This window comes from Salvelinus alpinus, chromosome 23 (assembly GCF_045679555.1).
Source record: "Salvelinus alpinus chromosome 23, SLU_Salpinus.1, whole genome shotgun sequence".
Classification (NCBI taxonomy): domain Eukaryota; kingdom Metazoa; phylum Chordata; class Actinopteri; order Salmoniformes; family Salmonidae; genus Salvelinus; species Salvelinus alpinus.
In genome coordinates this window covers 34782269-34809746 of record NC_092108.1, presented here as the reverse complement: position 1 = coordinate 34809746, position 27478 = coordinate 34782269, and the positions used below count along the sequence as shown (strand labels likewise).

General features: G+C 43.4%; 1 protein-coding gene and 1 pseudogene across 3 annotated transcripts; one reads left to right on the top strand and one right to left on the bottom strand.

The window, feature by feature from the left end:
* Nucleotides 1-95: 95 nt before the first annotated feature.
* LOC139550857 (protein ABHD8-like) lies at nt 96-16602 on the bottom strand. Of its 3 annotated transcripts, none has more exons than XM_071362072.1 (5): nt 16252-16602; nt 6035-6831; nt 5118-5288; nt 2721-2937; nt 96-2485 (listed from the first exon to the last, which is right to left on the bottom strand). In XM_071362072.1, the coding sequence occupies exons 2-5, from the start codon at nt 6820-6822 to the stop codon at nt 2270-2272; spliced, it is 1392 nt and encodes a 463-aa protein (XP_071218173.1). In that variant the 5' UTR covers nt 6823-6831; nt 16252-16602; the 3' UTR covers nt 96-2269. The 3 variants fall into 3 exon arrangements, with proteins under 3 accessions (XP_071218173.1, XP_071218171.1, XP_071218174.1); XM_071362070.1 differs by lacking the exon at nt 16252-16602 and adding an exon at nt 7374-7669; XM_071362073.1 differs by lacking the exon at nt 16252-16602 and adding an exon at nt 7456-7667.
* Nucleotides 16603-23880: 7278 nt separating this feature from the next.
* Nucleotides 23881-25759, top strand: LOC139550856 (large ribosomal subunit protein bL34m-like; annotated as a pseudogene).
* The last annotated feature ends 1719 nt before the right edge of the window (nt 25760-27478 follow it).

Sequence of the window (27478 nt, the reverse complement as noted above, 5' to 3'; positions counted from 1 at the left end):
ACTCAAAAAGTCATGGTTACTTTTGTCTCTCACAACAAAATTGCCCTCATTCATTCGTTCATACAGTCATTCACAGAAGAACAAAAACAACCATATAATGCAAACAATTGTTTTAATTCATGCCAGGAAAGGCACATTCATACACTCAATTGAACAGTTCGATATATCAGAATTTTATATGCATATACATTCAGGCAGTACATGATGTTCTGATGTCCATGAATAAATGCATCAATTACATTCAAACATTTTGAACCACAAATGATAGCACACTGGATAGGAACACTGACCGATTTGTATACATTTAGCGGAGGAAGCAAATGTGCGCGCGCCCTGCAGTCCATATTGCTGTTGGATCAATCTATACAGTGCAAAAACAGACATTGCATCAGAAGCACTTCATGGTAGTGGACAGTCCACATGAATTCATTTTCTTTTCAACAGCTGGGGCGAACTAGTTTGTTCCTCAACCTATTTGTTTCCATGACTTATTAGTACATTATCTTAGTCTACAGTTCATAAATCCTCTTTTCTCTGTTGAAATTGCGTTATCATCCTGCATCTTTTCTCAGAATAATGCATATGCAATAAACAGTGTGCAGCAGTCGAAAAGACCGAACCGGGAAAATACCTTACTGTACTTCATACTTCTTAATCGCAGATTAATCACACATTCTCATTATGAGACACAAAAACATTCACAAATGAGCACCTGATAACGTTATGTCCTTTAGCTTATCATGGTTGACCTTTGACATTGCAAGCAGTAAGCACATACAGATTGACTGGAGGGCAGTGGAGGAAAATGCTTTGCTACACTAGCTTGTAGACTGGAGAACAACATCATTCTAAATGGTGTTACATCAAATTCTGAGGTAAAACGAGTTGAACTTGCAAGATTGGACATTTAATAACTGGCATCACTATTATTAAATAAATGACTACATATCACTAAAGCTTTGGTCCAACTTCTCTGTCCATAATGCCCCTTAGACTATACTCTCAGAGGACACGGGAGGTTTTTGGATTTCTCGACTGTCAAAGTATGTTGTCAAGAAATTCCTCGAAATATCTTAAAAAGCCCATTCATGAAACAACTTCAAATGGTCCAGTTAGGTTAGATAATGCATACGCAAGTGTAGACACATACAGTAAGCATAGGTTTCTAAATACATAACATTGGACAACACACGCAAAATGTTCTTAAGGCAAAACACTCCATGTTGTGCATAGATGAATCATTAGGTTTCAAAAGCAAACCGATACCCTAAACTTCAAGCGTGAGTTAATGCACAGTGTACAGCAAAGTTGACAGATGCTGACTGTAACTGACAGATACGTAGTTTGCACAAGGATATGTTTTAACAGCTTTCCTTTGGCGTGATGATATTTGATGAGGCTGTTGAAATTGTATGGTGAATTTGTTTAGGTGTGTGGTGTGCTGTATGTCTTTATTATGCCTGCAACATACTTTATGTAATTACTTATTGCATGTTTATTTGCCATAACAATTTCCAATCCATTCACCACTACTTCCATCCAGTCAACACTTGAGTCTATAACCTGCTTAATAGGGGATGATTATTGAGGATGACCTCATGCAAACTGGCTGATCTTACTCCCATAACACACCACAGTCACCCATTGGCTAGCATTATCTGGATAGTTTCTCAGTTATCCTATTGAGTTAATGGTTCCCTTGAAGATAATCCATAATATGGACCCAGTCTTATAAGATCCTTAACTTTAAACTGATGACAGGAGGACACCAATCAGCAGTGATATATTATTCACAAGATAATGGACGATAGATAGTAAGGCAATCCACAGACCATTTAATAGTCATGCCCTCCTCACTTTGGTTGACAATGGCCCACTCACCAACCCAAGTTTGGTACTTCAGAGCATTACGAATGGATATTGTGTTTTAAAAACATCCTCTGGACCCAAGGTCTATCTGATTACAAACACCACATTACAAACAGCACAGACAGCTGTCAAAGGGGAAACAGAAACACCCATCTCTGTCGTTGTATTAGATTCCGCCTCTCTTCTTTCCATAATTTCCTGTCTTCTTTCGACAGTGCTAAGTCCCATTCAAATGCCACTCTAGTTTGGCGCACCAGTTGCATCCCCTCCTCTTCAACAACCAACTCTGGCCCGGTTAATAACAGCTCTCAGCCTGCGAGCAGCCTTAAGACCACATGCCACCTGCCAAAGACAGGCCCTCGGATTGGGTTTGCTCATGTAAAATGAAACTCCTTACTGGTTATTTGTCCATGGGCTTGTTTGGTTTTGGTGTCTGGACGACAACGCCATTGACCGTAACAGTCTTGTCAGGATCAGTCTTAACTGTGTCCTTTTTGGACATGTCGGGCTCCCATAGGAAAAACTCGTGCAGGAGGGTGTTGACTGTGTCAGGGCACTCCATCATTACCATGTGACTGCCCTCCTCAATGACTTTCAGGAATGCAAACAGAAGGATCTAAAATAAAAAGGATAATAGTTACAATCAAGATACAAAACAGTGGTACAGATCACATTGACCATATTCAATCTAATATTAGTCATTGAAGATGACAGGCTTGTGACATGATAGGAACTGTTCATAATTCACATCATAAAACATAAATTGATATAATGTATCTTTCGTTCATGAGTAGTAGAGCATCTGAACTAAATTCACATGGATTGGTATTCATTCATTTGTGTCTCCTTACCTCTGCCATGCGTTGGTCCTCATCCATAGGCACAAACTTGTCGTACATGCCGTGCACCAACAGGATGGGCACAGTAAGCTCAGCATGGTACACCTCATCCCCCTCAGGCCAATACTGCCCGCTCATCATGGCTCGCAGCACAAATGGATTCACATTGAAGGCATTGCCCTGCTTCAGCAGCTGCTTCTCTTTGGCTCCCTGATGGGCAAACCCAGCCCTGAACATGTTGGAAAAAGAGGTCAGACTCGTAGGTCAATGATATATATATATATTTTTTTTTGTATACCTTTATTTTTCCAAGTAAATTGACTGAGAACACATTCTCATTTATAGCAACTACCTGGGGAATAGTTACAGGGGAGAGGAGGGGGGATGAATGAGCCAGTTGGAAGGCATCAGTATTATCTGATATTTGAAATTCTGTGTAAATTCCCCTTACTTTGTGTATGCAGTAGTAGTTAAGCATTGACAGTGTACATCAGGGGTCCCCAATTACATTCAGCCGTGGGACGATTTTACCTTGGATGGTCAGGGAGCCAGAACATAGTTATAAATAACTTGTGTACTACAAAAAAGGTACCGCAAGAACCTCAAACAGATATATTATTTGACAAAAACAGAATAATTTCAAATCTTGATTACATGGGGATACGATCACATATGCGTCTCTATTTATGCGCGTGAAAACTTGGGAACAGATTTCCTAAATTAAAATAACTGATTTCCTGGGGCCTCATGTATAACCTTTGCGTAAATATCTGCGTGCGCAATTTCAGAAAAATTATGAGATTTATCAACTTGGCGCACACTAGAGGTCGACCGATTATGATTTTTCAACGCCGATACTGATACTGATTTATTGGAGGACCCAAAAAAGCCGATACCGATTAATCGGCCGATTATTTTGAGAGAAAAAATATATTTGTAATAATGACAATTACAACAATACTGAATGAACAATGACTACTTTTATTTTAACTTAATATAGTACATAAATAAAATCAATTTAGTCTCAAATAAATAATGAAACATTTTCAATTTGATTTCAATAATGAAAAAACACAGTGTTGGAGAAGAAAGTAAAAGTGCAATATGTGCCATGTAAAAAAGCTAACGTTTAAGTTCCTTGCTCAGAACATGAGAACATATGAAAGCTGGTGGTTCCTTTTAACATGAGTCTTCAATATTCCCAGTTAAGAAGTTTTAGGTTGTAGTTATTATAGGACTATTTATCTCTATACGATTTGTATTTCATATACCTTTGACTATTAGATGTTCTTATAGGCACTTTAGTATTGCCAGCCTAATCTCGGGAGTTGATAGGCTTGAAGTCATAAACAGCGCTGTGCTTCAAGCATTGCTAAGAGCTGCTGGCAAACGCAGTAAAGTGCTGTTTGAATGAATGCTTACAAGCCTGCTGATGCCTACCACCGCTCAGTCAGACTGCGCTATCAAATATCAGATCATATACTTAATTCGAATATAATAAACACACAGACATACGAGCCTTTGGTCATTAATATGGTCAAATCCGGAGACTATCATTTCGAAAACAAAACGTTTATTCTTTCAGTGAAATACGGAACCCGTTCCATATTTTATCGAATGGGTGGCAACCCTAAGTCTAAATATTGCTGTTACATTGCACAACCTTCAATGTTATGTCATAATTATGTAAAATTCTGTCAAATGAATTACGGTCTTTGTTAGGAAGAAATGGTCTTCACACAGTTTGCAACGAGCCAGGCGGCCCAAACTGCTGCATATACCTTGACTCTGCTTGCACTGAACGCAAGAGTAGTGACACAATTTCCCTAGTTAATATTGCCTGCTAACATGAATTTCTTTTAACTACATATGCAGGTTTACATTTTTTTTACTTGTGTATTAATTTTAAGAAAGGCATTAATGGTTATGGTTAGGTACATTTGTGCAACAATTGTGCTCTTTTTCGCGAATGCGCTTTTCTTAAATGATCACCCGTTTGGCGAAGTTGAAGTAGGCTGTGATTCGATGATAAATTAACAGCAACCGCATCGATTACATGCAACGCAGAACAAGCTAGTTAACCTAGTAATATCATCAACCATGTGAGCACATTTTCACGTGAACTTTTGTGTGAACTGGCGCACAAATGTTTTGCAGTCTATTTTGGGGGGGGGACAAATATAATTCCTTGTGGGCAGCCGACTATTCGGGAACCCTAGTGTACAGTATACTTTTTGTATGAAGAGTTTCTTGGTTTTGTTTTGTCTACAGCGATAGATTGGTGTTCTCTTTGTTTAGCGATGTGTTGTTATTTTGTCTACAAAATGTTGTTTTGTCTAGCAATGGGTTGTTGTTTTGTCTGCACTGCAATATTGTTTTGTCTACAAAGAGATGGGATGATTTACTTACTTGAGAAAGCTCCAGGCCAGACAGGGGGAGAGGCAGTGCAGCACACAGGAAGGCAGCTGGAAGATGGAACAGAGGCTGGGCTCCAGAGCTGTGGGCCCCCCTCCATTGATCATCACCACCTTGTGAACCTGGTCTGGATACTCATGTGCCAGGAAGGTACAGAACGATACCCTGAAAAGGGATATAATCAAACAAGTGAAAATAACATCTTGGGAACCTGCTCTCTGATTGGTCCATTCATCATCACATCGTCATAACCCTGCTGTCTGATTGGTCCATTCATCATCATCATAACCCTGTTCTCTAATGTGTCCTTCATCATGACATCGAATAACCTGCTCTCTGACTGGTCGCTTCATCATGACTTCATCATAACACAGCTCTCTGATTGGTCCATCATGCCATCGTCATAACCCTGCTCTCGGATTGGTTCTTCTTCTTCAGACATAGTCAGGACCAGTTTATGGTGTGTTTCAGGGCATGTTCAAATACTGTAATTCCTTAACTATCATGATATAGTTCAGCTCTTCTGCTCTTTTGCACACCAGTATCTCTTCTTGCACATGATCATCTGATGATTTATCACTCCAGTGTTAATCTGCTAAATTGTAATTATTCGATTTATTGCCTACCTCATGCCTTTTGCACACATTGTATATAGATTCTCTTTTTTTCTACCATGTTATTGACTTGTTTATTGTTTACTCCATGTGTAACTCTGTGTTGTCTGTTCACACTGCTATGCTTTATCTTGGCCAGGTCGCAGTTGCAAATGAGAACTTGTTCTCAACTAGCCTACCTGGTTAAATAAAGGTGAAATAAAAAAAATAAAAATAAAAATATTCCTTTTGTTAATTGACCTAAGACATAAGATGATACTTGACCATTCGTTTTAACAGAGAAGCAAGCATACTGACCCATAGGAGTGCCCGACTAGGATGTTGCGTTTACGGGCGTATTTCTTGAAGATGGCGCGCATGTCCTCTGCCAGGGCAAAGAAGGTGTAGGCCGCCGTGATGTGGGGTGCTGTGCTGGCCCCGTGGCCCGCCAGGTCAGGGGCGATGACCTCATACCCCAGCCGCGAGAAGAAGTCCAGCTGGCTGCCCCAGATGTCCAGCGAGCCGCCTACCCCATGTACGAAAAAGAGCGCCACATCCGAGTGCGTCCCCTTGCAGCTGGAGATCTCCCTCTCCGAGTCAATCATCAATGTGCGCTTAGGCTTGCGATGGCGCCGGCGAGGAGGTGCCGCGGGTTTCTGATCCCCGACCGTGGGTAGGGGAGGCGTGGGTTTGGGTTCGGGGGAGGTGGGCACTTCCTTATAGTCGGCCAGTTCCACCTCCACGGTGCTACAGGGCTCTAGGTCTCCATCCTGGCACTGGAGGATCTGCGAGTGCAGCACGTCACCCAGGTTCTCAATGACTAGCTGGCCGTTGCGGTAGACAGTGATCTTGCGCTTGCAGTGCACACTGCTGCTGTTGTTGCTTCCACTGCCCTTCTCCTGCTCTGGCTCCTTTACCTGGTCCTCCTCCGTTACCACCGATGACTGGCGCTCAGGGATGATGTGGCGAACCCTTAGGACTCTCCCGGGCTTCACCTCCACAAACTCAAAGGTGTCAGCTGGCTCGGAGGACTCGACGGGCATCACTAGGCTGGCAGCCTTCCCAGTCAGACAGCACAGGATCCCGTCTGTAATGCTGGTCAGCATGGTGCCTGCCTGCAGAGACACATACCCATGAGGAATGTCAATGAGCAATCTTAACAAAACCAACACAACTTGATTGATTATGCTTGAAAAAAGAACAAAATGTTCAATTGGATGGGTAAGTACTGTGGTAAGAACATGAGGTAAGTATTTTGTATGCATAATATTGTGAATAACATTAGTTATTTCATGTAACTAAAATACAACACAGTCCCCATTTTGGTCTGAGACAAAGTCTTAGGTTGGAACTTACAACAAACATAATATAAGAACAAAACAGTAAAAAGTGCCCCAGGAGGGGTGGTGTGAGTTTCCATTATTGTTCTGACCGTACACATGTTCTCCCCATACATCACAACACATAATAGGAATGATCTGGTAGGCTTAACAGACAACAAAGATCAACAGACATCTTTGAACTAAGAGATACCACTGGCTCTCACAACAATTCACCACACGAAAAAATGACAAAACAGTCGTTTGAACCTGACATTTGCTCCATGATAAACAAGCTAGGGTTTCTCAATAATGAAGCTTTCAATTAAAAAACTCACCAGCATAAATGACCAGTTTAACATTGGGTTCAAAGTCAGTCCATAGACAACAGTAACACAATACATGCGTTGAAATACTGACCTAGTCAAAAAACTAAGAATGGTCACGGCTCTTCCAAAATGGCCCCTAGTCCCTAGAGTACAAATAGAATGTCAGCAATGGCACAGCGGGGTTCATGCCAACTGCTCACTCTATGTATTACATGTGCCAACGGAGTTTGTTTATTAGTACACCACCAGACGAGGGTCTTTCCCAGGATGGTTATGTCCAGTCATGGCTCAAGAGGTTTTTGGCAGTCTGGTAAATTGAGAATTTCATGTCACACGGTTTAAATATAGACACACAGATTATCAAGGGGAAGCAGAACAGAAGTGTCATATCTACAGTATGTGTTGGAACTTAGATAAAGGCTTCATGGTTTCCTATGTTACTGTGTCTCCGCTAACTTAACAGAATATAAACTGCTGGTTGTGTTCTATTATTAAATGATCTTATGTAAAGTTGGAGTATATGATCTACCTATGCTCACAGATTATGATCCCTAAAACGCTAGACATCTGATTGAATTGCATTTCTAGTCAACAACGTTCACCGATATTATTAGATCATGCTCATAGCTACAGTCGGTGAGGTCTGGGGAAAACTGCGGCAGCCATTTTCAATCCTCAGAAAAGTGTTGCCTACACAGAAGGGAGGCTTTTCTAATGATGAGTTTGTGGAAACCCTTCGTATAAAAGCTGACCTGACACACTGGCTTTAATCAACACATATATTTCTCTCCTGGTATTCACTCCAAGGTCCCACCATTGACTTATATACATGTCTCTCTCTCTCTCTCACACACACACACACACACACACACACACACACACACACACCACACACACACACACACACACACACACACACACACACACACACACAAACAAATAATGGCAGAGCTCTGATTAATGTCCACCCCTCTCTCACTCACCCACCTCCAATCACCTTCAACCCCGGATTCATATTCTAGATTGATACATTATTTATTCACAGTGAGGGGAGATGTCTAAATTCAATCAAATAACATTTTATTTTATACCACATACACATGGTTAGCAGATGTTATTGTGAGTGTAGCGAAATGCTTATGCTTCTAGATCCGACAGTGCAGCAGTATCTAACAGGTTATATCTAACAATTCCACAGCAAAACCTAATATCTAACAAATTCCACAACTAAACCTAATACACACAATCTAGTAAAGGAATGGATGAGAACATATAAGTATAAAATATATGGATGAGCAGTGACAGATGGTTAAGATGCAGCCTAAGATGCAATAGATAGTAAAGAATAGATTGTGAAGGATACAGCATACAATATATACACATGAGATGAGTAATGCAAGATATGTAAACATTCTTAAAGTGGCATTATTAAAGTGACTAGTGGGTTGTGCCGTGGCGGAGATATTTGTGGGCTATACTCGGCCTTGTCTCAGGATGGTAAGTTGGTGGTTGAAGATATCCCTCTGGTGGTGTGGGGGCTGTGCTTTGGCAAAGTGGGTGGGGTTATATCCTTCCTGTTTGGCCCTGTCCGGGGGTATCATCGGATGGGGCCACAGTGTCTCCTGACCCCTCCTGTCTCAGCCTCCAGTATTTATGCTGCAGTAGTTTATGTGTCGGGGGGCTAGGGTCAGTTTGTTATATCTGGAGTACTTCTCCTGTCTTATCCGGTGTCCTGTGTGAATTTAAGTATGCTCTCTCTAATTCTCTCTTTCTCTCTTTCTTTCTCTCTCTCAGAGGACCTGAGCCCTAGGACCATGCCTCAGGACTACCTGGCATGATGACTCCTTGCTGTCCCCAGTCCACCTGGCCATGCTGCTGCTCCAGTTTCAACTGTTCTGCCTGCGGCTATGGAACCCTGACCTGTTCACCGGACGTGCTACCTGTCCCAGACCTGCTGTTTTCAACTCTCTAGAGACAGCAGGAGCGGTAGAGATACTCTTAATGATCGGCTATGAAAAGCCAACTGACGTTTACTCCTGAGGTGCTGACTTGCTGCACCCTCGACAACTACTGTGATTATTATTATTTGACCATGCTGGTCATTTATGAACATTTGAACATCTTGGCCATGTTCTGTTATAATCTCTACCCGGCACAGCCAGAAGAGGACTGGCCACCCCTCATAGCCTGGTTCCTCTCTAGGTTTCTTCCTAGGTTTTGGCCTTTCTAGGGAGTTTTCCTAGCCACCGTGCTTCTACACCTGCATTGCTTGCTGTTTGGGGTTTTAGGCTGGGTTTCTGTACAGCACTTTGAGATATCAGCTGATGTAAGAAGGGCTATATAAATACATTTGATTTGATTTGATTAGTGTTCCATTTATTAAAGTCGCCAGTGATATCAAGTCTGTAGGTAGGCAGCCGCCTCTCTGTGCTTGTGGTGGCTGTTTACAATCTGATGACCTTGAGACAGAAGCTGTTTTTCAATCTCTCTGTCCCAGCTTTGATGCACTTGTACTGAACTTGCCTTCTGGATGGAAGCGGGGTGAACAGGTAGTGGCTCGGGTGGTTATTGTCCATGATTATCTTATATGCCTTCCTGTGACATCGGCTGTTGTAGGTGTCCTGGAGGGCAGGTAGTTTGCCACCGGTGATGCGTTGTGCAGACCGCACCACCCTCTGGAGAGCCTTGCGGTTGAGAGCGGTGCAGTTGCGTGATACAGCCCGACAGGATGATCTCAATTGTGCATCTGTGAAAGTTTGTGAGGGTTTTCGGTGACAAGACAAATTTCTTCAGCCTCCTGAGGTTGAAGAGGCGCTGTTGCACCTTCTTCACCACACTGTCTGTGTGTGTACCATCTCAGTTTATTGGTGATATGTACACAGAGGAACTTAACTTTCCACCTTCTCCACTGCTGTCCCATCAATGTGGATGGGGGGGTGCTCCCTTTGCTGTTTCCTGAAGTCCACGATCATCTCTTCTGTTTTGCTGACATTGAGTGAGAGGGTATTTTCCTGACATCACACTCTGAGGGCACTCACCTCCTCGCTGTAGGCTGTCTCGTCGTTGTTGGTAATCAAGCCTACCACTGTAGTGTCGTCTGCAAACTTGATGATTGAGTTGGAGGTGTGCATGGCCACGCAGTCGTGGGTGAACAGGGAGTACAGGAGAGGGCTGAGAACGCACCCTTGTGGGGCCCCAGTGTTGAGGATCAGCGGAGTGGAGATGTTGTTTCCTACCTTCACCACCTGGGGGTGGCCCGTCAGGAAGTCCAGGACCCAGTTGCACAGGGCACGGTCGAGACCCAGGGTCTCAAGCTTAATGATGAGCTTGGAGGGTACTATGTTGTTGAATGCTGAGCTGTAGTCAATGAACAGCATCTTACATAGGTATTCCTCTTGTCCAGATAGGATAGGGCAGTGTGCAGTGTGATGGCGATTGCATTGTCTGTGGACCTATTGGGGCGGTAAGTAAATTGGAGTGGGTCTAGGGTGAAAGGTAGGGTGAAGGTGATATGATCCTTGACTAGTCATTTTATTGGGAACAGGGACCTTCTTGGGAACAGGAACAATGGTGGCCATCTTGAAGCATGTAGGGACAGCAGACTGGGATAGGGATTGATTGAATATGTCCGTAAACATACCAGCCAGCTGGTCTGCGCATGCTCTGAGGAGGCAGCTAGGGATGCCGTCTTAGTCGGCAGTCTTGTGAGGGTTAACATGTTTAAATGTTTTACTCATGCCGGCCACGGAGAAGGAGAGCCCACAGTCTTTGGTAGCGGGCCGTGTCGGTGGCACTGTATTGTCCTCAAAGCGCGCAAAGAAGTTGTTTAATTTGTCTGAGAGCAAGACGTCGATGTCCGCGACGGGGCTGGCTTTCTTTTTGTAATCCGTGATTGTCTGTAGACCCTGCCACATACGTCTCGTGTTTTAGCCGTTGAATTGCGACTCCACTTTGTCTCTATACTGACGCTTTGCTTGTTTGATTGCCTTACGGAGGGAAAACTACACTGTTTGTATTCGGCCATGTTTCCAGTCGCCTTGCCATGGTTAAATGCGGTGGTGCGTGCTTTCAGTGCGAATGCTGCCATCAGTCCACGGTTTCTGGTTAAGGAAGGTTTTAATAGTCACAGTGGGTACAACATCTCCTATACACTTCCTTATAAACTCACTCACCGAGTCAGCATATACGTCAATGTTATTGTCTGAGGCTACCCAGAACATTTCCCAGTCCACGTGATCGAAGCAATCTTGAAGAGTGGAATCCGATTGGTCAGACCAGCATTGGATAGACCTAAGCACGGCGCTTCCTGTTTTAGTTTCTGCCTATAGGAGGGGAGCAACAAGATGGAGTCATGGTCTGATTTGCCAAAAGGAGAGCGGGGGAGGGCCCTGTCTGCATAGAGTAGCAGTGGTAGAGTGTGTTACTCGCTCGTATACTGCAATATATATGCTGATGGAATTTAGCTAGCCTTGTTCTCAGATTAGCTTTGTTAAAATTCCCAGCTACAATAAATGCATCCTCAGGATATATGGTTTCCAGGATATACACGAATGTGACGAGGAGAATTCTCTTGGGAGATAATATGTTCGGCATTTGATTGTGAGGAATTCTATGTCAGGTGAACAAAAGGACTTCTTGTATGTTGTTACAATTACACCATGAGTCGTTAATCATGAAACATACACCCCCCCCCCCCCCCCCCTTCTTCTTACCAGAGAGATGTTAGTGTTCTGTCGGCGCGATGCACTGAAAATCCTGTTGGCTGTATGGACTCCGACAGCATGTCCCCAGCTAGCCATGTCTCCGTGAAACAGAGTATGTTTGTAACGCTCATCGGAAGAAGTGGACCAAGGTGCAGCGCGGTACGTGTTCATGATTCTTTATTAAATCCGAACTCCAAACAAAACAACAAAAGAACAACGAATGTCACGTTCCGTAGGCTATGCAGAGCTAACAAAAAATAACATCCCACAACCTAAGGTAGCAAAACAGGCTGCCTTAGTATGATTCCCAATCAGAGACAACGATAGACAGCTGTCCCTGATTGAGAACCATACCCGGCCAAAACATAGAAACACAAAACCTAGAAATAAAGAACATAGAATGCCCACCCAAATCACACCCTGACCAAACCAAATAGAGACATAAAAAGGCTCTCTAAGGTCAGGGTGTGACAGTACCCCCCCCAAAGGTGCGGACACCGGCCGCAAAACCTGAACCTATAGAGGAGGGTCTGGGTGGGCATCTATCCGCGGTGGCGGCTCTCGTGCGGGACGTAGACCCCGTTCCACCTCTGGCTCACCCCACTTTGGCGGCGCCTCTGGTGCGGGGACCCTCGTCGCCGACCCCGGACTGGGGACCCTCTCCGCGGGCCCCGGACTGGGGACCCTCGCCGCGGGCCCCGGACTGGGTACCCTCGTTGCGGGCCCCGGACTGGGGACCCTCGTTGCCGGCCCAGACCCTCGTTGCGGGCCCCGGACTGGGGACCGTCGCTGGAGGCTCCGGACTGGAGACCGTCGCTGGAGGCTCCGGACTGGGGACCGTCGCTGGAGACTCCGGACTGGTGACCGTCGCTGGAGGCTCCGGACTGGGGACCGTCGCTGGAGGCTCCGGACTGGAGGCCGTCGTTGGAGGCTTCGTGCCATGACTCATCACTGGAGGTTTCGTGCCACGGATCATCACTGGAGGCTTCGTGCCACGGATCATCACTGGAGGCTTCGTGCCACGGATCATCACTGGAGGCTTCGTGCCACGGATCATCACTGGAGGCTTCGTGCCACGGATCATCACTGGAGGCTTCGTGCCATGGATCATCACTGGGCCGTGGAGATGCACTGGAGGTCTGGAGAGCAGAGCTGGCACAACCCGTCCAAGCTGGATGCTCACCCTAGCCCGGCAACTGCGGGGCATTGGCACAGGACGCACTGGGCTGTGAGAGCACACCGGAGACACTGTGCGTAGAGCCGGCGCAGGATATACTGGGCCGAGGAGGCGCACTGGAGGTCTGGAGCGTAGAGCTGGCACCACCCTTCCTGGCTGGATGCTCACCCTAGCCCCGCAACTGCGGGGTGCTGGCACAGGACGTACTGGGCTGTGGACATGCACTGGAGACACAGGTGTGTCCAAACTTTTGACTGGTACTGTAATTGAAATGTCCACCTGTGTAATGCGTGCCATACAAATTCTGAAAATCAGCAGATAAAACAGCTTCATGCATATATTACAATTCCGGTATACAAGTGTGTGCTGACCTAGCGAAGTTTATTACAGTTTTTCTCAATCGCTCACAAGACAATTTTGGATCTGTGTTGAAACATACTGTGTCTACAGCAGAACTGCAATAATCAAATGCTCAAATACATTTACAGACCTTCTGATAACTTTATTGCTTTTGTACCTGACTATCATATCTTAGACCACCTTTTGCAAAACTTTAAATACAAATTCCTAAATGTTTGTTCACAGAATATTAACACATTGTTTCATCATAAGAGAAATATGTGCAATATGGTGTTTACCGATCCGGCAATAAGTAAAAGCTACTGCACAAAATTCTAAATCACCTCATCAGTGTCATACCATGTACAATATAGGAAAATGGGGAATTTTTTACAATATTGTGTACTAATAGAGATGCAGAAAATGAAGTTAGGTTACTTCTAAGTAACTTTGGGTTACTACTAAGTCATCTGCATCATCTCCAACATCAACTTACATTATAGAGCTTTGCTTAGTGGATTAAGGCCTATACATTCATATCAGTTGTTTTTCTCCATTGTATTCATATTTCCTTATTTCTATTGTGGATTGTGTTTCTGTGCGCCAATGGAAAGTCTACAAAACTATGAGCAAACCAGCCTATGTAATGAATACATGGAATTGGATTGTGATGATACCGATGAATGAATCCTGCACACAATGTGTTTGTTTTTTGTTTTCTATCAGGAATAATATTTGATTTGATGTGTATGGAAAGGTTTGGTGAAATATGTATGAAAGGAGAGTAATTATTGCCCATGATGCTGCACCTTTGGATAGATGTACATTGATCATCATGAATTAGTGAATGCAAAACATGTTTTATTGTTCTACTTGGATTTTTAAAAGACAGGCTTGACTTTCTGTTTTGTCTGCTTGGACTCAAGAAATAAGTATGGTTGCGTTAATCTTTTGATGAATGTATTTGCAATTTTAACGGTATAATATAGTGTTGATGAATGCATTTATGTTTTGAGAAAGCAACTACATTTTGAAAAAACGCATTTGTTGTTTTGCAAAAGGCCACAGAGCTCAGTGTCTTGTGCACTTTGTTTAGAAAATCGACAACATTGTTCCAGAAAATGCTTGTACGCAATCGAGAAAAACAATGAAAATTAGGTGCACAGGCAAGTGAGCAAAGGAAAGTTAATGAAGTTCATTTTAACACACATATGGGAAATCGGAAAGCAGGTCATGGTAATGGGGAGAGAGGAGGGGGCATTGATCCTGGTAAATGATGCCTCTGCATGAGGTGCAGCTTACTGCTCACTGTTTCTATGCATCCACACACAGGGGAGCTCATTAACATATTGAAATGGCACACAGGGATCAATGTCTGGCTGAGAGGGGTAGAGGCAAGGAGAGAAGGTAAAAGGGAGGGAGGGGGGAAAGAGAGAGAGATAATTTATTGAGAGTGTTGTGAAGGTCGGTGCATCCTGTACTATCCTGTTTCATGAGCCATGTGAATTTTGTGATTTCCCTTCCTTGGCGGATCAAAATGGTGGGGGTCTAGGAGCAGTGAGCGCGTCGTTAATCATACGTTCAAATGCTACCATCACAACATTCATTAGACACAGCTGGCCTCTAAATCATTGCAATACGTTTAGGAGTCAGGATACTGGATAATATGTGTGTAAGCACTATGAAAGCCCAGACATGACCTACAGGCATACATGTCTATACACATATACTGTATGTATCTCATGTAATAACCGATATCATATTGAGGTTATCATCATCTAATCATATCAGGTTTGATATAAGCCTGAAAAGAAAGTATGTTGGAGGTGGACTTTCCTCCAGGGGATGTGATGGCCACTCTTGCAATGAACCAGCGCATGACTGCTAAACTGCGAGGAGACTTGCACTACCCTCCAAGATCACTACATTACTCCACAACCAGAGATTAAAATGCAAAAGGCCATCCGACTCAACGTTCCTTGCCATTTAAATCCCACTGTCATATTAAGGTTGAATATGAAAGTGAAACTTGAATATGATTGAGTTTTCCAGTGGACTGCCCTAAATTCTCTCAACCATGTTATTCAGCCATTTTACTATTTGATCTGCAATGCAGAATTAGGTTGATTATCCAAGCGTCATGTTTAACACACATTTGGTACACTATGTGATCTACTTTTCCACCCACACAGTACATAAATACATTCTGATGCATATATGTACAGTATTCAAAATACAAATGTGTAATTCATAACTAGTTGAATTATGTTGGTACTAGGGCATAACACTACCTGTAAACATCAGAAATTACATAATGTACCATTAGGAGCAGACAAATGAAGTCTTAGCCAAATGAGCATGCATACACATTATTTTGTCAAACCTGTTATGAAAGATTTAACCATTTGCAAACTGGACTGGACACTACTGTTGCCTATGGGAAGTGACATATATTTATATATATCAACAACATAAATCAATATTGAGTGTGTTGCACAATGTATGTCACAATGCCAACACATTATGATTGACATCTATTTATCTGAATTCCCATTATGAAATCTCAAATATTCTGTTTTAGGTATGGTATCAACATAAAACCCTATACCCAGTAATTGCCATACAACGTTTGCTAATGCATATGCCTATTTTCTAACCAAATCCTTACCTTACTGATGATTAAGGATGAGAAATAGGATGCTCCTCTTCCATAAGACGCTAGTCAATAGGTTGATAATAATTAACTGCAGTTGAAAATCTGTTGCATTGGTATAATTCAAAAGCAATCTGCAATATGATAATTGGGCATCTGCAGATGGTTTACATTTTACTAATCAACAAATATAATAAGGCTTTAAATCTAAGTAATGCACACTAGGTAAGTGTGCCAATTTACATTTTAAAATGCCCATGCTGATGACAGATCAATGCTCTTTTGATCAGCATCGTTCGGCGTTGCGCAGATTGGCGAGATTCTACCAACCCTTCTGGTCTTGTTGTATTCTGGTTGTACTCAGCATCTACGGAATTTTCCTGTCAACTTCCTTCTGCATTTGAATGACAAGAAAGATAGCGAATAGGCTACAAACCTTAGTCCTACGAAAGCCAATAGGATGTCTTGTATTCCAGTTGCTAAGCCCGAGTGGGTAAACTAACAACAGATTCCCATACCGTGTGTGTGTGTTAGTTACCATGCAATTTAACTATACCAAATAGGCTATAATAAAAATGCAAAACTTCGAATGTAGCCTTATATGCATCAATACTTTTTTATCGATGATATCTGAAAGAAAAAAGTCATGGATGATAATATTCTTGGTTTGTAACGCCAAAATCCGTTTTTTGTTTATGTGTTGCCATGGTGTTTCGTTCAGTCCAGACCTCACCAGAGAGTAATTTTTTTAATTTTTTTATACCTAGATGACCTCGACCAGTGGACCTCCCTACGGGTGATGAGTATGCCTACACTGCCTATGACAGCTCCCTGTCACTTAGCGGGAGATTCCCTTCCATAAGCAGCATCGACACCAAAACATCTGGGGTTCCCTCCATCTCCCCCAGAGAGCTGCCAGTAAGCTCTGTGGCCCCTCAGGGTGGCATGCTTCTGGCTGAGGCCCCACTGCAGCAGCCTATGGCGATGAGGTGCTGACCACTGGTGGAAACATGCACTCCTTTGGAGTAGCCTTGTAGCAGGGGAGACCAAGGCAGCAGAGAAAGAACTGTCCTCCACCAGCCTCTCCACTGCTACAGGTGGGAGGAAGAAAACCGTAAGAACCATCTGCTTCCAGGGACTCTGGAGAGCACTGAGGCAGAAGAAAGGAGAAGAAGCCTGTAAGCAATTACTATTAATCATACTGTAATACTTTGTTGTACTCTCTTGTTCATTTCTTAAATATACAATGGTAAATCTCATGAGATTTGTATCAAATAGATACTTGGAAAACATGATTAGATATTTGAATGCAGTTGTCATTGTAGCAACACATCCTGTTAACACAGAATATTACATATAAAATATGTTGTGAATAACTGTTATTTCTTTTTTCAGGCTCACCGAGTGGCGATAAAATAGCCTACAGGCTGTGACCGCGGTATCTCCCCGGCAGGAACACAGAACCTAACAGAAGGAGGCTGGGGTTGTGGTGGGAGCAAGAAGCCAGAGCATAGTAGCAGAACTTTAGATTTTCTAGTGATGAAGACATGGATATCTCATGGTATGGTGGGGTATGCAAAATAGGTCAACTTTGAGCACCTTGATCTTGTGAATGTTTTGGCATTCAGGTCCAAAAAGTAACTTTCGGAACGCTTCTACAACGGGCAAATATATACGGAAGGTTTTGTTCAAATCAAAAGGGGTGCGGTCAAAAAGTGATTGAATTCAAATAGTTTACCCTACTGTCTAATATGAGAAAAATCCACTGTGCACATACAAGAAATGAAACTGACAAGTTGGCTACAATACTAGAAATGCAGGATTTAAGGTATGAAATTGTATTATTCTTAATCTGTTCTAAGTCAAATGTTACAAAAGATATTCAGAGTCATTAGAAAAGCATCTGCCTGTCAAACTGTTACTGGAGGCCATGAAACGCCCTGAAGTTTCATACCTAAATTATTCCGAGACATGAATACTCAAAGACAAGGCATAACATTTTATTTAAATTAGCATAAAATAACTAGGTTCCCACATGTGTAATAGGCTTCAGTAGTCTGGCGTAGCCATACTCGTTGTTTTCATGTACCCTAGGTGCTCGATGAGGCTAATAGTAGCCCTAATAAAATAATCTTAGAATCTCAGTCATATGGAAAATATTTTAATATATGGTAATAAATAAATGCATTTACATACAGTACAAGTCAAAGGTTTGGACACCTACTCATTCAAGGGTTTTTCTTTATTTTTACTATTCTACAGTAGCCACCCTTTGCCTTGATGACAGCTTTGCACACTCTCGGCATTCTCAACCAGCTTCATGAGGTAGTCACTGTAACATAGACGCTGGGAGTCTGGAAGCAAGTGCAGGTGGTGGATTTAATAATAAACGAACAAAACATGAAACACGAGTAGCGTACAGACATGAAACACAGTCAAGACTGCCTGGGGAATGGAAGTAAGGGAGTTACAGATATAGGGGAGGTAATCAGTGAAGTGATGGAGTCCGGGTGTGCCTAATGATGAATGCCAGGTGCGCGTAATGATGAATGCCAGGACTGGTGGTTAGTAAACCGGCGATGTCGAACAGCGTATGGGAGGAGCAGACGTGACAGTAACGGGACCTCCCTCAACGTCCAGGGGGGAGAAGGGGTGTCATGGGGAACAGCATCAGCCAGGTGACCAGGAACCACCGGAAGGGAGACATGAAATGAATGTGAGATACGGTAGTCACTGGGAAGCTGTAACCTATACGTCACCTCACTGACCCTCCAGAGAACCTTGAGAGGCCCCACAAACTGGGGCTCAGCTTCTTGCAGGGATGGCAAAGTGAGAGGTTGGAACACGGGCGCCTCACTGCAGTGGCGATCCGCCTGCTCCTTCTGGCGACGGACGGCACGCTGGAGCCTCACTCCAAACCTCTGCATGCCGGAACCATTAGTCCACCGCAGGGGCCTCGGTCTGGCTCAGAGTCAATGGAGCCAGGGCCGGCTGATAACCCAGGACACACAAGGAAATAAGCCCGGTGGAAAAGTGACGTAATGAATTATGGGCACATTTTGCCCAGGGAAGGAAAATCGGGCCCACTCCCCATGCCGGTCCTGGTAGGGACTCCTCAGGAATCTCCCCAGCTCCTGGTTAATCCTCTCCACCTGCCCGTTGGACTGAGGCCAGTACTCGGAAGGGAGGCTGATCATGACCCCCAGTTTCTCCATGAAAGCCCTCCATACCGTGAATGGGGGGCCACGGTCAGAGACAATGTCCTCTGAAAGACCTGCTGGAACAGTGCCTCAGCAAACTGGAGAGGGGTAGGGAGACCAGAGTGAGGAATAAACCAGCATGATTTGGAAAATCTGTCCACAACCACCAGAATGGTGGTGAAACTGTCAGAGGGGAGATCGGTAACAAAGTCAATGGACAAATGAGACAAGGGATGCTGAGGCACGGGAAGGAGTTGCCCTGCTGGTGCGTGCCGGGGAGACAGTTTGGGCACACACAGAACAGGAGTTGACGTAACAAGTAACGTCCTGCGCCAAGGTGAGCCACCAATACTTTTCGGAGAGTGATTGTATAGTACGGGTGATCCCAGGATGTCCAGCGACGACAGCTGTGTGTGCCCAGGTCAACAGTCACTCTCTTACCCCCGTGGGAACGTAGATGCGCACAGGAGGACAGGTAGTGGGAGCGGGTTCCCTCTCCAGAGCCTGGCAAATGTCCACATCTACGTCCCAGACCACAGGGGCTATGACACGAAAGGGAACAGGAAAACAGGTCATCCTGCATTCGGGTGACCAGTCCGTGATTCTCATCCTCGACCGTGAGATGGTGGGGTTATGGCGTTGGTGCCATGGGAGGCCGAGGATGATCGTGTGAAGTGGTGCACTAGTGATGAAGGGGATGTTTTCCTGATGAAGGGACTCCACGGTGAGAGTGAGTGATGTGGTGTGTGTGATGGTTCCGGATCCTAGTGGCCGATTATCAAGGGCTTGAACCGGAAATGGAGAGGAGAGCAGGTATGAGGGGGATGTTCAGAGAGGAGGCAAGGGTCTGGTCAGTAAAGTTCCCCACAGCACCGGAATCCACTAGCGCTGTAGAAACAGTACATGAGGGACAGCCAGCTAGTGTGAGCGACACTAAAAAGGGTTTAGCAGAAACTGATGAAGATGTGATCTTCCACCTCCTGGGGCAGATGTGAGTATCCTATGACCGTCCCTCTGCTCTCGTGGATCCCGAGTTGGGACGTACCGGACACTGCTGAAGCCCCCCCTTGACCACAATAGAGACAGAGCCTCAGTTGTCTCCATCATGGGGAGGCGTGTGACCCCTACCTCCATAGGTTCAAGCTCTGCTACAGAGTGTTCACTGAGGGAGGGAGAGAAGCAATGTGGCTACCGACATGCCCGAAGTAGATTATCCAACCGGATGGCCATCATGATGAGTGCATCCAATGAGAGGTTGTCATAATGACATGCCAGTTCCGTTTGGACATCCTCACGCAGTCCTCTTTGGAATAGCGTAAGGAACGCCGGCTCATTCCATCTGCTGGATGCTGCTACTGTCCGGAAGGTGAGGGCGTACTCGGCAGCGGTCTTGTCATCCTGCCGTAGTTTAAGGCACCCACCCCCGTCTCTGCCCTCCGGTGGATGATCAAAAATACCTCTGAATAGAGCCATGAACCCCTCATACGAAGCCAGCTCCTCCTCTCCTCTCTCCCAGACGGCCGTAGCCCACCCCAATGCCCGCCCAGTCAGCAGAGAAATAACTGTGGCAACCTTGGAACTCTCGTGGTGGGGGCTCCCATCTGATGCGCAAAATAGAGGGAGCACTGGAGTAGGAAGCTACAGCATTTAGATGGGGTTCAATCATATTTATCCGGGAGGGACCAACGGGCATCACTGACCTGGGCGGACTGATGTGCTGGGTCGACTGGTGGCAGAGTATCCTCCACTAGTGGAAGGCAACGCCTCTCAGGCATTTCCGAGACATTGAAGAACCTCTTCCATAGCCGTCCTCAGTTGCGCCAGCTGGTCATGGTGCTTACGAAGTAGGTATCCCTGTTTGTCAACCGTCTGGGAGATGTCCTGATTTCCTGCTGCTTCCATTTGGTGAGGCAGTATTCTGAAACATAGACGCTGGGAGTCGGGAAGCAACTGCAGGTGGTGCATTTAATAATAAACGGACCATGGCCCAAACTAAGAACCACGAATATCATACAGACATGAAACATATAGTCAATACTGCCTGGGGACAAGAACTAAGGGAGTGACAGATATAGGGGAGGTAATCAGTGAAGTGATGGAGTCCAGGTGTGCCTAATGATGAAGCACAGGTGCAAGTAATGATGAATGCCAGGACAGGTGGTTAGTAAACCGGCGACGTCGAACGCCGGAGGGGAGGAGCGGGAATAGAAGTAACAGTCACCTGGAATGCATTTCGAGGTATTATTTCAATTAATTTCAATTAACAGGTGCGTCTTGTTAAAATTTAATTTGTGGAATTTATTTCCACAAATAAAAATATATTTCCAAATAAAAATACATTTTATATTTGAGATTCTTCAAAGTAGCCACCCTTTGCCTTAATGACAGCTTTGCACACTCTTGTCTCTCTCAACCAGCTTCATGATGTAGTCACCTGGATTGCATTTCAATTAACAGGTGTACCTTGTTAAAAGTTAATTTGTGGAATTTCATTCCTTAATGCATTGAGCCAATCAGTTGTGTTGTGACAAGGTAGAGGTGGTATACAGAAGATAGCCCTATTTGGTAAAAGACCAAGTCCATATTATGGCAAGAACAGCTCCAATATGCAAAGAGAAACAACAGTCCATCATTACTTTAAGACATGAAGGTCAGTCAATCCAGAAAATGTCAGGAACTTTGAAAGTTTCTTCAAGTGCAGTCGCAAAAACCAACAAGCGCTATGATGAAACTGGCTCTCATGAGGACGGCCGCAGGAAAGGAAGACCCAGAGTTATCTCTGCTGCAGAGGATAAGTTCATAAGAGTTACCAGCCTCAGAAATTGCAGCCCAAATAAATGGTTCACAGAGTTCAAGTAACAGACACATCTCAACATCAACTGTTCAGAGGAGGCTGTGTGAATCAGGCCTTCGTGGTCAAATTGCTACAAAGAAACCACTACTAAAGGACACCAATAAGAAGAAGAGACTTGCTTGGGCCAAGAAACACGAGCAATGGACATTAGACCAGTGGAAATCTGTCCTGGAATCTGGAACTCCAAGACTGTTGGAAAAGCATTCCAGGTGAAGCTGGTTGAGAGAATGCCAAGTGTGCGCAAACTGTCATCAATGCAACGGGCTCCTAAGCCTGTGTAGGGACCAGACATGGATAATTTATTGGTTCTACTAAGCTAACATATGGATTTTTTTTTAAAGATGGTCATACCATGGATCATTTAGCCATTTAATTTAGAATTTTAGGACTCCTTCAAGTATAAAATGCATTTGATAAAATATTGAAATAGGTTTTTACCCTTATTGCCCATAGTAACACATTGAATAACACGTTCATAAATTGCAAAAAAGACAGTCAAAAAACATTAAGTGTGTGTCCTATATCTAGGAGTTATAATAAAGCTCAGGAAATGTGTTTTGACACATATTTAACCCCTTACTTTTGTTGGCACAAATCTACCTCCATACTTTCATTCATTTGTATGGGTTACCTTCAGACGAGTCCGGAGAAAACCATTGTGTTCCTGGGTCTCCCCTTTCCATAGAGTGGTCATATTAGTTTTGTCAGCCAAACCGTTCGGAAGCACCAGACGTTTTCACGAAAATACAGATTTTCGGGATGTCTCACGGTCTGACAAATAGACTCTTAAGGATTTAACAGATGAAGGAGGGAGCATTTTGATGAGTGATTTTCAGGTAGTTAATGAGTATTTGTAGTTTATAGGATCTTCTTATTTTCCATTCCGCACAGTAGGCAGCTGCAATACAACTTTTTGGATGTAGTCTGCCATAAAACCCCCAATGAAGACAAATTTTTTAAAATTGCCAAAGATTTGTATAACTAACCCAAGATAGACCAGAGCCTGTCGTTTACAATGGGAGCAAATTAATCATAGTAGATAGCCAGAAGTACATTTACGAACGCACCCATAGTGGGCAGAACAAGCAAGCAGGAGTCAAGCACGCGCTAGTGTGATCATATTGGCACGTTCTAGCATTTAAGTGCGCGTGTGCAATAACAATTGGCCCTTGAATTCCTTCTAAACAACGCAATTTTGTTTTACTTTGGCAATGGGTAAAGTCTACAAAATACAGTCCACTCTGTTACAGATTCTAGTGTTGGAAACAGAAAACTGTATGGAAATCAAATGTTTCACGGTTGAGAAAATTTGCAGAATGTCGGCCAAAATCCATCTCGCTTCATCTTCTCCAACTGACGGCCACTGGGCTTCCTCTTATCCCTGGGTACGCTCTGACTTCATCATATACCGTGGAGCATATTTTGTAGTGAGTGGAAATGCCAACCGGATACTTCATATTTATACATCCAGAATAAAAAATAAAAAATAATACAGTATACATCTGGTGAAATATTTGGCTCGTATCTGTAAGACGCATTTTGATTGGATGAAAAAACGCAAGCCAATCATAGCTCTGGATGGAACGAGGCTATTTCGCAATTCGAATACATTCTTGGTTTAGAACCTGTGCGTTCATGTTGTTTCAATGTCAGTGAAAAAAACGTGAATATTGTATATAATGAATATTATAAGGTCGTCGGTTTACCGGTTTCGTGGATTGATATGTTCCACAAGGTAATTACGTTCGTCAAATGAATATAAAATGGAATGCTTGAGAAGTCATGGCAAGGTATTTTGAGGTTCAACCTCGGATAACTAGCGCTAGCTAGGCTAACTCTGGATATGTACATCTTAACAGTACATTCTTGGGCTAGATATGTACCAAAATGATGCTGCAGCAGTGTTGTATGTTTTCTTCGCGCGTTTGATTGTGGCTTCGACTGTAACGAAGCTAGTTTAATTACACCCACCACTAACCATATCAAATATGTTGCTTGTGTGATTAATCAGGCTGTTCATTTTCATTAAAAGCCAAGTATGTTGAATAAAATGTACATTTGAACTTACTATCATCTAATATCCCTGTCCAGTTGCAGGTGGTGAATTTGAATTTAGAAAATGCTCCATTATAAAACATAAAACATTAAAAAAAATATCCATTAAGTAATCTAACGAGGTGCACGCCGCCAGCTTCTCTATTTCAAATCTTATCGTTAGAGACAGGTGGGTGTCCACTCCAAAGGGCTGCATGTCATGATACCTGTCTTTGAAATAGACAATGTTGGATTACTTCTTGGAACAATTAAAAAAATAATATATATAATGGATCATTTTCTAAATTCAAATGCAACTGGACAAAGACATTTTTGAAGATACATATTTGGCTGAATCGAGAACGAAGATAGTATCACCAATACCAGGTTAGTTGAAAAATCTATAGCACCGTTTTGTATAGGCAAACCTGTAACTTCCAGTAATGGATACCAAAAATATTTGGTTATATCACATTATCTGGTGTACAATCTGTAGCCAGAGATACTTTCCTGTGGATATTTTGTCTCAAATTTCAACTGGTATAGTAAGTTAAAATTGATTATTTTTCTCAACATTCTGGCTTGTAAGGAACCTTTACATGATTTTGCACGCCAATGTTTCAGGCTGTATATACCAATTAATTGTGAATTACAGCCTGATAAATCAGACAAATATTGCCTGCTTGTATTCTCCTTCCAATGATTGAACTTTGAGTGAACTAGCTATCCATGAACACATTCTAACTAACCCTTATGACCAAGTCTGCATTAAAAAGCAAACTAAGCTAGCTAGTTATAAACTTTCACAAACCAGCAGCCATATTTTCCTAAAGCTTGAATGCCTTAGCACTCTGCTGAATAGTTTACATGGTTATATCATGAAACTGACATTTCATACTCTTATTATCCAGCAGGATTTTTGCACTACAGCTTCCAGGATCCAGTGGCGCCCAGCCGCGATCACTGAGTGGTTGGGTTCTGTCCCGGGCCAGTGTACCTCCCCTGACCTCTCGGTGTGGTCCTCTCACATCACAGGCAGAGGGGGCAGGAGTGTTCCAGCAACTCCCCTGGCACCACCAGCAGGTTCGCACAGGGAAGCGGGGCACAGAGTACCAGCCCAAGAATATAAAGCGGAAGCGGACCCACGGCTGGATCAAGAGGATCAGCACGCAGGGTGGCATCGAGGTGATTCTCCGTAGGATGCTAAAAGGACGGAAATCCCTCTCACACTAAGCACCCAATGGACTATTTTGCCAGTAAACTTATCAAAGTTGTGGTGCAAAGGTGCCCAGGTTTTACTACCAAGTGGAAGATGCCAAAAAAATAGGCACGAAACGTGGCGATGCCTTCCAATTATGTAGGCAACACCATGCACATTTACATTAAAACATTCCCTTTACAAGTAAGAATGTTGAATAAACTTCATTTGATCTTACTCTGTTGATTGTCTGTGGTGTTGGTAGAAATTTTAGACACAATATCACAGGAAAGTATTATTAACCTGACTTCGAAACGTGGGTCTCTGTGTGTAGCAATCAAGATTTGTTTGCTCATGACCAAAGGCACATGCACAAGATGGAAGTACATGCACGTGATGCATGCATGTAACCAACGTCTGCAGGTGACGTCCAGGCGATATACATTTCAACGGTAGTACCTGCGCTCTAAAAAGTGGGGCAAACAACACTTTCCCTACGTATATTTTGTCAAAAATGTTGAGTGGCTGAAGGACCAAATTCAGATGTCATTTTATTCAACATTCTGGTTTGTAAGGAAAACTTTATGATTTCACAAAAGTCTGATTTATTAGGAAATCTAAGAACCTGCAGACTTGTTGGTCCAGTTTTGTCTAGAGCTGGATGTCTGAGTTATTGGATATATGAAGGCAGCAGTGGCGGTCAGTGCCATTTAAGATGAGGGAGGATGCGAAAAAAATCATGAGCGTGGCCTTATTTCTCTTACAGCATGTTGGATGACTCATTCGTATTCCATTCACCCAGTTCAGTGTAACAGCGATAGGTTTAGGCTAAACATCATGAGGTTGCACAACCTAGCCTATGAATTTACAATGTAGGTCGAGAATTTACAAGTTTACAATGTAGGTCGAGAGAAATTTGACGTGACAGTGACACATTCAATACCACCTTGTACACTCTTGCCTTCATCTAGCTGATATAGGGTGTAGTCATTAGTCCAACAGTTGCAAACAAGAGTTTCTATTGAACAAATTCAGTTATGTTTATCCCCGTTCCGTTTTTCAACAGAATCGGCGGAATAAATACATCCTTGATCACAGTTCACTTTCATAGCAGCCACGTTGTAGTCCTTCTCTCATCTATGCACTCTCCTCGCACCTTTTCCCTTCACATCAGCCGAAAAAAACTTTCCAAGCCAAACCATACTTTGTCACCATATTAGCTAAAGTAACGTCATAGTCGAAATAGCTAATAGAACTAACACGTTAGTAAACCTGCTACAATCTTTCAGTAACATTACAGTGTACAGTCAATAAGCAGTTTAGCACTTACACCGGCGGGCCACGGTGGCAATAAATTTGTAAAACCAAAAGCTCTGATAGGTTGGAGGACGTCCTCCGGAGGTTGTCATAATTACTGTGTAATGGAAAGGGGTGAGAACCATGAGCCTCGTAAGTTTTGTATTGAAGTCAATGTACCCAGAGGAAGACGGAAGTTAGCTGTCCTCCAGCTAGACCGTGGTGCTATCCTATAGATTGTTGTTGAGGCTACTGTAGACCTTCATTGCGATACAGTATGTTTTAATCAGTTATTTGGTGAGGTGAAAATATTTAGTATTGTTTTATCAAAAAAGGACAACTTTTTATGTTTTAAAAAGCTCTGACGAAGGCCGTGTGGCCGATACGTAAGCTTATTAAATATCGGTGATACTATCAAGAGCAGTGTGCGGTTTCCTTTTCCTTCATTATGTTTTATCATTAAAAAATGTATGAAATTCACTGAGGAGGATGGTCCTCCCCTTCATCCTATGAGTAGCCTCTACTGGAAGGCAGATGAATTTGCAGATGTATTTGACCATGAAAAGGATTTTCAATGTCTTTCTCATCTATTTCAGACTCAATTTTGGAAAGGCTTGGTAGGTTGGTGTAGTAAGTCCATTTAGCATAAATGGCATATGG